This window comes from Pelmatolapia mariae, linkage group LG3_W (assembly GCF_036321145.2).
Source record: "Pelmatolapia mariae isolate MD_Pm_ZW linkage group LG3_W, Pm_UMD_F_2, whole genome shotgun sequence".
Classification (NCBI taxonomy): Eukaryota; Metazoa; Chordata; class Actinopteri; order Cichliformes; family Cichlidae; genus Pelmatolapia; species Pelmatolapia mariae.
In genome coordinates, this window is record NC_086229.1 from 951,507 (window position 1) to 961,253 (window position 9,747).

Consider the following 9,747-nt stretch of genomic DNA (forward strand, 5'->3'; position numbering starts at 1 on the left):
AGCTGTCAGCAGCCACACACACTTTATATTCTTCAAATCAAATCAGAGTGAAACATGTTCACTGACAGCTCAGCTTCAGCATCTTATTCATGCTGTGACTGCAGCCGTTCAACTCTGTTTCTCTTTAACCCAAATCATCACAACATGGAAATATAATCATCAAAATGATGTGACTGGAAGGATGCAGCAGTCTGTGCTCCACCTTTCTCCTCCACACCTGCAGGTGGAGAACATGGATGCATGAATCTCTACAGAGTTCTTTGAATATTATCCGTCTTATCAGTTTTCAGTGAACAAAAATCCTCACAGAGCCAAAATAAGCAGTTTGTATCCAACATAACTCAGCTGGACTCTGATGCTCCGTATAACAGCCACACATGAGTCTGGATTCACTCAAAGCATTGAACAAACTTTATTGTAAATGAAGCTTTTGGGCATTTATTCTCTGATATTTGATCTTCAGCTCGAGTCTCCATCAGTGGGAACATTTCCTGATTCAACTTTTCTTCTGTTCAAATCAAACTCCATGAGAATCAAAGTGTGAATCAGAGTCCTGATGATCAGATTCTATAGAAACATGGAGACTGTAGAGGATTTACACTCAATATGTTCATTTGTTCACTTCAATAAAAATCAATCATTCATCAAATAAAATCAGTCGTTGATCGACTCAGTTTGATTGACAGGACAGATGATCAGAGGTGCAGAGTTTTTACCTCCATAATTAGGATTGGGAGTGAAGTATGGGTGGAGTTTGTGAGTGAAGGAGCAGCCAGTAAAGGAGTAGATCAGAGCTGCAGCACCTACATCATAAAAGGAGACCAGACCCTCCTCATAATCCACAAACACCCCCACCTTCTCAGGACCAGGATGAAGACAGAGATCAACTGGAGAGTCAGCACAAGCTATGTACTCATTTCCATTTCTCAGACACACAGTCCAGAGACCATCCTGAGGTTTCAGTGTGACTTTTCTCTTCCTGTTGATCGACTCTGTGGCCACTCCTAAAGCCCAGTCAGTCTTTCCTTTAACCTGAACCTCAAAGTAAAATCTGCCTGAAGAGAAACTCTGCTCTCCTAAAACCATACCATAGTAAGAAAATCTCTCTGGGTTGTCTGGAAGATTCTTCCTCACATCACCACAGTAAACTTGTTTTCCATCATCAGACAGGATGAGCCAGGAATTTGCTGTATCAGGATCCAGAGTCACATCCACCTCATACTGCTGCACCCTCTGCAGCTCAGCCTCAAACAGCTTCTTCTTCATGAGTTTCCTGATTGTCTCCTCCAGCTGAGCCACAGCTCTCCCCACAGTCCCCTCATATGATGGTGGATGAACTCTGACCTCTGTCCAGTCCTTGCTGGGTGGAGCAGCTTTCAGGGAGGAGAAGCTTTGGAGGAGGTGGAGGTGGTCTTCAGAGCGTGAGAGCTGCTCCACCTCAGAGCTTCTCTCCATCAGCTCAGAGATTTCCTGTTCCAGATCTTTGATGAGACCTTCAGCCTGTTTCTCTGTAGTTTCCTGTTTGTCTTCGATCTCCTTCATGAGCTCCTTCAGGCGTCTCTCAACAGACTCCATCAGAGCAGTGAAGACCTGAACACCTTCTGCTTTCTGTCTGTCTGCAGCATCTTTACTCATCTTCACCGACTCTGTGATCTCCTGAATCTTCAGTCGTCTCTTCTGGATCATCTGCTGAATCTCAGCCTCTGTCTTCTCCAGCTCTGCCTTCTTTCCTTCATATTCTTCTCTCAGAGGAACAAACTCGTGGTTCTTGTGGTCTAAAACAGAGCAGAGCATGCAGACACATGTCTGGTCGGTCTTACAGAACAGCTCCAGAAGTTTATCGTGCTTCGTGCACATCCTGCCTTCCAGGTTCTCCACAGCATCAATCAGCTGATGTCTTTTCAGGCCTTTCACTGTCAGATGAGGCTCCAGGTGAGTCTGACAGTAGGAGGTCTGACACACCAGGCAGGACTTCAGGGCCTTCAGTCTGGTTCCAGTGCAGATGTCACAGGGAACTTCTCCTGGTTTGGCAGCTTGTTGCTCTGAGCTGCTGCTGCTGGCTTTCTGCTGAGCTTCACGTCTGAACTGAGCAACCATCTCAGAGATGAAGGTGTTGACCCTCAGCTGAGGTCTAGTGGAGAAAGTCTCTTTACACATGGGACACTGACAGCTCTGATTCATGTCCCAGTGCTGACTGATGCAGGTTTGGCAGAAGTTGTGTCCACATGGTGTAGAGACTGGATCAGTGAACACATCCAGACAGATGGAGCACAGAAACTGATCTTCAGATCGCAGATTGCTGGCAGCAGACATGTCTGCACTCTGAGGGAGAAAGAAAAGAAACATTTGATTCAAAATTCACTTTAAATTTCATTTTTAAAAAGAGAGAAACAAGCGTCAGTAGTCTGAGGAGCTTGGAAAGAAAAGCATCTGGACTTCTTTAAGTTTCTTGAAGACGTTTCATCAGAGAAGCTTCTTCAGTTCTCAGAGTAACTGGTGGAGACCCAGCAACACACTCAGACACAAACTGGTTCATCCCAAACACAAACTTAACATCGTAGTGTCTGCTGTACAGTGCAGCGTCCAGATGAACAGAATAACTTTGGGGATGAAGATAAATACAGTCGTTAAAAAGATGTGAAATTGTTTCTCTGACTGTTTTACAGAAGGTCCAAGATTCATCCAGATCATTTGTATACTTGAATAAATCAGTTTGTTGGATATTTTCCATCAATTACTGTGAAGTAAACTTCGACCTTGTTGGTGACTAAATCCTTCTTATTGTAAGTCCAGATCAACGAGCCATTAATATTAAACAGTGACTGTTCCAATAGAAGTGACAGTGAGGAGGACAATGAATCATAAACCTCAGAAATGTGTTATTAACTGTTGATCCAGTATATTAATGGCATTTATGAGAACATGTTTATTCAGTGGTGTCTGTATATTTGCTCCATTTGTGCGTCATTAAAAACTGTTTTCTCTCACAGATACTGGAACATCACAGCTCCTCACAAACTCAGGATATGGAAGAAGATGAACTTTTCCAGTCACTCGCTGGGATACATCATTCAATTATTCTGGATCCTCAGAAAACATTGATTTATTTTTATATTTCATATATTTGTTTGTCCAGATCAAAGATTTATGTTAGTAGAGAAGAAGCCACCATGATAAAGCCTGTGTGTGAAAATGAGATCAGTGGATTTTGTTGATCAAAATCACATTTAAGGAGGAATTCTGTCCTCCAGTTTGTTTAAATAAGCTTTGGGATTAAACACCATCATCTATGTTTGTGTCTGATGACATGTTTGATCCAGTTCAGCTTGAATATCACAGCTGATGTGTGAACTCTGACATATTTAAAGCCTCGATTATCAGGATGATTTAAACACATCTGTTTAAATAATGAGATTTATGTTTCCACACAAAGTTATAAAGTGCAGCATCGACTGTTTTCTGAATGATTCAGGAACATCTGTGACTCTTACAGGATACACTAAGTCAGATAATCTCTCTTTGTAAAATGTCTGAATGACTTTTTGAAGTACTGAACAAAATCTGCTGGTTTACAGTATCAAAGGCTTTATATCAATAAAGAATAAACAGGTGTTTTCACGTCTGTAATCCTTATGATCAATCAGATCCAGAATCAATCTAATAGGAACAGGAAGTGATGAATAACCAGGAAGTGTGGAGTCAGTCTGAAGTCCAGAGCACAGACTGAGTCCACAGTCCTGAGCAGAGCCACAGTGAGACTGAAGCAGCAGCTCGATGTTCCTACAGTGGATCTGTGGTTACATGAGCAGATTTCTATGGATCCAGTGTGACTGTGATGAGTCAGCATGAAGTGAACAGAGTGAAGATTTGTGTAGAAACAGGAAGTGTGATCAGCTGCACTCACCACTGTTGCTGAGAGAAACCTGATGGACTCCAGTGAATCTTCTTTTAGAGACAAACAGGACTCGACTGCAGCTCTGCTGCTGCTCTCTCACACTTTCACTTCTGCAAAATGACGTTGAACTTCTCGTCTTTGCTCCGCCTCTTCCTGCCTCTCCCTTTATCAGCTGGTCTGTACTCAGTGACTGTGTGCAGCGGGTGGGAGGAGTGAGGAGTGGTGTGTGTGTTCACACAGTAATGACGGCCTCAGGTGATCAGGAGAAACTCACCTGGATTTCCTTTTTCCACAGCAGACTGAGAGCTTCAGGTGGACCCTGAAGGAGGTCTCAGACACAGGTGGTAAAAGTACACACAGTGTGTACTGAAGTAGAAGTACTACTGTTAAAAATACTCCAAGTACTAATTCAACTTCTTTACTCAAGTAAAAGTAAAAAAGTACTGGCTGAGAAATGTAAGAGAGTAAAAAGAGCTGATTGAAGAACATTTCTAACACATGTTTATACAAAGCTAACTGAACCATGTGCTGCATCAACGTAATAATAAAATAATATTATTCACTTTATTTCTGTCTAAATTTGAATTACATTAAATATTCTCAGCTTGAATCAGACAAGTTGAACATGAACAGAGAAAAAGAAGGAAAATCCAAATATTCCTGTGTTCAGTTTTCTCCATTGTACAGACTGACTGTGCCTCTAAACAGGAACATGAGCAGGAAGAGGCTGAAGTGGATTCAGCAGGTGGAGGATGCCCAACATCAGCTGGAAAGATTTACTGTGACGTTTGTTTGCTGTTTTCGCCTCCTGCATGAGAACATCACCAAATAAACTCGAGTTTTTATTATTTCATTGTTCAAGAGCAAAAGGACTGACGGACTGTGTTTAAGCTCACAAATGTCACACATGAAATATTCATTGTTTATTTGCTGGTTTGTTGGTAGCAGCTCCTTAAAGTCTGTCACACATCTGTTTGAGCGTCTCCAGTTAATCTGAGCATCAGGCGGCTCAGCTGATCTCTGGTGTGTAGCTGCTGTGCTGCGGTCCCATTCCTCAGTGAAAGTAACAGCAGATCCACATGTTTGAAAAGAAAGCTTTTAAACAGACGAACACAATCAGTAAAGGACAAAGAAATAAGTAAGAAAAAATTAGAGTAAAAAGCAGGAGCAACTGAAACAGGCTGCATGCTAGCTGACGCATGAGCACTAGAAGTGTTAAACTCAATTGTTATGATTTTAGCAGCGAGTTACATGAAATACTGCATCAGAAAGAACAACACAGCGATCACAGACATGTTTATGCCAACAAACAAACATTAACCCAGAAAAGCCTTTAAAACAACCTGCTGTGGTTTGGAGTAGAGATTCCTGAATTTACCAGGTGCACCTAAAGGCAGCACAATTTAAACCGTAAATAATGATGTAGGTGCGCAAGTCCTTTTCAAGCGTCACAGCGTTAAATGAGCGGGCTTACGTTGGTTGCACTTCTACACCAAGTTTTTAGACTAGATTAAATTAGATTAGATAAAACTTTATTAATCCTGCTCAGATTGGAGCAGGAAGGACCCGTGGGTCAGAGGGGGTGTGTCATGATGTTTGTCTGATCTTCTCTGAAGCTCTGATGCTTCCTGACAGTCAGCAGCTTTGACCTTTGACTCAAATGAAGCATTTTCACTCCATCAGAACAGCAGAAACACGCTCGGGGTCATCATCATTATAAACTTTGAATGTTAGACAAACAGCTGCAGAACATCTGGCTGAGGTCACCTGCCTGTTAGTATATTTTATGTGTATCTTGTATTTTACGCTTTATATTTGAATTTATTATTGCTATTAACTCATTCTGTGAAGCACTTTGGCATACCTGTGGTTTTTAAATGTGCTATATAAATAAAATTGTATTGTATTGTATAGTATTGTTAGGTAGCTGTTAGCTGTTAGCAGAGGAAGGCCAAAGCAAAGCTGCACCTTCATCTTCCTCAGGGCTGAATACACAAGAGATACTGTATATACACACAGGCTGCTCTTCATCACCAGCTCCTCCTCCTCAGACTGTTTCTTCAGCAGTCAGACGTTCCTGTTCTTGGTTCATGTTCCTGAGGACACAGAGGACAGTCAGACACTCACATGGGTCCGTGGGTTTGATGCTGGAGTCTATCCCAGCTGTGCCAGCTGATCAATATCCTACAAACAGACTGATCGGTTCTCTGATCTGTGATCGATCAGCTGGAACTAGGATGAGGATCAGAGTCAAGAATTAAACCAGGTTCATACATTCATACCTGCACGGGCAGGTGAGTTCCTGTGATCATGTGACCCTACACATCCTCACTCACTGAGCTCATTTAAAGTGGACCAGCTGCAGTTACCATGGTGACCTCACAGGTAAACACAGACACCACTGTGACCCTGCAAACATACCTCTTTTCCACTTCAATCTCAGATTTTGCTGCCCTCCTCCTCCTGAGACGTGCCAGCATGTCTGCCATGGCTCCCTTTAAGGTTGCTGCAGAGGAGGAAACAGGAGCGAGTCTCAGAGCTCATCAACTTATTTCTACATCACACACAAAAACCAGGTGACCATGTGCAAGACTCTTTCCTCTCAGCTGTGGTTTAGTTTGAATTTGAATAGTGGAAATACTAAAATCACTAGTGGAACATGAGTGACCGTCCAAGCCTGCATGGACCCAGCAGAGCTGAACACTGACTCTGGTCAGGTCTCCATATTCAGGCTGTTAGATTTATAAAACCGTACAACTCAATCTTAATGAGCAAGATTGAGTGAATCTGATTTCTGTGATTGAATATGTGGATGGAAATCTGGGTTCACAGCCTCTTATTTGTGCCCCTGCACAGTATTTACCACCGGCAGATAGAGGCTGACATCCAGAAATCCTTCCAGTGGCTGGACAAAGCTGGACTGAAAGTCAGCACAGAGGCACTGTAAATGGCCTCGCTAGAAGTCTGACTAGCTATCCAAACAGCTAAACATGAACCCAGGAACTCCAGACAATAGATGAGATCTTTTGAAGTTTACTGGTTCTTTCATTTTGTGAAACTGTAACAATAAGCATATGTGGAAATGTACATTACTCATTTGTACTGTTAACAACAACATACAGCCTTAACCAATGACCTAACAATGCATTTGAGAAGCTAGCATGACGATTAGCACCGCTAATTAGCATATGAAATGGCGATCTCATTTGCATATGAATAGCACATTGAAAACTTGTTAACTGTGATCCATCACACATAAAGACAACACTTGGAGTGTCTCATTGCCTTTTACCATTAAATACTTACAGACAATGCTTTAACAAACACCCAAAAGAAGGACATGAATGTGGCGTGGCCATCTTGAAACAGCATAGCAAGAAAACATTCACTTCCTGTTTAACTCTTCTTCTACTGTCATAAAATATCAACTTAAAGGGGCCACAGGGTGGCACATTTTACTAACATCTGAAACATGAAATTACTCAAGCAGTAACATAACACTCCCCGCCTGGGATTATAACAATCCCACATTAAATTGTCAGTCACTAAACCTTTCGGGGGACAGCAGCAAAACTACTTCTGTTACAGGACGAGAGAAAGTCTTCTTATTGCCTGAGTGAGAAGTAGTTACTTCGACTTTCCTGACAAGTCCATCTTTCCCTGGGAAAGTCTTGGTTATGATGCACATGGGCCAATCGCTCCTCTTCACCTGAATATCTTTGAGCAGAACGATGTCCCCTTCCTTGAGACTTTGTTTCTTGTCCTGCCATTTGTGTCGCAACTGAAGAGTATGAAGGTATTCCCGTCTCCATTTGGACCAGAACATGTCAGCGAGACTTTGTACTCTTCTCCATTGTTCTTTCAGAAGTATCCCCTTTCCAAAGTCACCAGGGGGTGGCGTTGCTGAGTCTGGTTTCATCGTGAGCAGCATTGATGGAGTGAGGATGAGAGGTGACTCAGGATCGGTGGACACAGGAATCAGAGGGCGAGCATTTATGATGGCGCAGACTTCTGCCATGAATGTCGACAACAGTTCATGTGTTAGTAGTGCTTTTTTGCAGTCCTGTAACATAGAGTCAAGGATACTCCTGGCAATCCCGATCATTCGCTCCCAGGCACCGCCCATATGGGATGCATGTGGCGGGTTGAAGATCCATGAACAGTTTTGTTTGCTTAGGTAGCCTTCGACATCCTTGACTGACATGTTTGATCCGTCCATTTTCAGTTCACGAGAGGCGCCAATAAAGTTCGTACCGCAATCCGATCTTAGTTGTCTTGCTGGGCCTCTGATTGCAAAAAGCCGCCTTAAGGCATTTATGAAGCTGTCTGTGCTCATTGATTCGATCAACTCGATATGGACTGCTCTTGTCGACAGACATGAGAACATCACGGCCCACCTTTTAGAGTTAGCTTGTCCTCCTCTCGTGCGCCGGGTTACAATGTCCCATGGCCCGAAAACGTCTACACCCACATATGTGAAGGGGGGTGCAACTTGCATTCGTTCAGATGGTAAGTTTCCCATTTGTTGACATTCCGCTTTTCCTCTCAATTTCTTGCATGTGACACACTTAAAAAGCACTGTGCTGATAGCCCTTTTGGCCCCTACCATCCAGAAACCTGCAGCTCTAATGGCACCTTCTGTGAAATGTCTTCCTTGGTGTTTCACAGTCTCGTGATAGTGCCGTATTAAGAGCGTTCCCAAGTGGTGTCGGGCAGGGATGATGAGAGGGTGAGTGGTGTCGATGCCCAGTTCAGATTGTATGATCCGGCCTCCAACTCTTAAGAGTCCATTACTATCTAGAATAGGATGCAGTTTCCAGAGACTGCTTGAGGGGGGAATCGTGATTCCTTCCTGAATACACTTTATTTCCTTTTTGTAGCACTCACTCTGAACACTCTTCATGATGCAAACCTTCGCATTTTCCAATTCTTCCACCGTGGGTTGGCAGAGATGCCAACCACGACAGCTGGATGCTTGGTTGGATTGACCAAAGGAACGAGCAATGTGGATCAAGCGGGCAACTGCTCTGAGGAGAGGACTGTAGTTGGAAAACTTCTCAAAATGAGGTGAACTTACTGTTGACTTTGTGGCTTGTGTCAGATTTGTTGCCACCAGCGGACGTATTTCTGTATCAAGGGCGGGATCCACAAGGTCAAACGTGACTGGAGATTGTGGCTGTGCAGACGGTTTGAGGAGAAAGGCCGGCCCTTTAAACCATGTTGTGCTGCTCAGTTGCGCTGCTGCAACAGAGCGGGACCCATAATCTGCTGGGTTGAGTTCGGATGGAACATGTTTCCACTGGTTGGAGCATGTTGATTGGAGGATGCGTTGGACCCTGTTATGCACGTACACATAAAATCTTCGTGACTGATTGTGGATGTAGCCTAGCACGACTTTACTGTCAGTATAGTACTCAATGTCGTCAAAAGTGATGTCTATTTCCGCTACTATCAGCTCCGCAACTTCAACTGCAAGCACTGCGGCACATAACTCTAGCCTTGGAATGGTGAGGCCGGCTTGAGGAGCTAGCTTTGTTTTCCCAAACACAAAGCCAATTTCAGTTTTGTTTGAAGTAGACAGTTTGATGTAAGCGACAGCTGCAATGGCTTTCACGGATGCATCAGCGAAGACACAAAGTGTTTTGGTTTGAGCGCCAGATGTAGAGAGAGAAGTGTAGGGGCGTGGTATTTGGAGACCTTCCAAATCTCGAAGTGAGTCCTTCCAAATGCTCCACTCTGCTTTCATGTTGTCTGGGAGTGTTGCATCCCAGTCATCCGTCAAGCTGGTAAGTTCTCTCAGAATCAGCCTGCCTTGAATTGTGATTGGAGCGAGAAACCCTAGGGGGTCGTAG

At 43.5% G+C, this 9,747-nt stretch overlaps 1 protein-coding gene across 1 annotated transcript; it reads right to left on the bottom strand.

Moving 5' to 3' along the window:
• Positions 1–654: 654 nt before the first annotated feature.
• Positions 655–4,027, bottom strand: LOC134615590 (E3 ubiquitin-protein ligase TRIM21-like). Its single transcript, XM_063460138.1, has 2 exons — positions 3,905–4,027; positions 655–2,322 (listed from the first exon to the last, which is right to left on the bottom strand). The coding sequence occupies exon 2, from the start codon at positions 2,311–2,313 to the stop codon at positions 655–657; it is 1,659 nt and encodes a 552-aa protein (XP_063316208.1). The 5' UTR covers positions 2,314–2,322; positions 3,905–4,027.
• Between the last annotated feature and the right edge of the window lie 5,720 nt (positions 4,028–9,747).

Excerpts from the sequence above, each read along its gene's own strand:
- LOC134615590 (XM_063460138.1), bottom strand. The coding sequence starts at position 2,313 with ATGTCTGCTGCCAGCAATCTGCGATCTGAAGATCAGTTTCTGTGCTCC.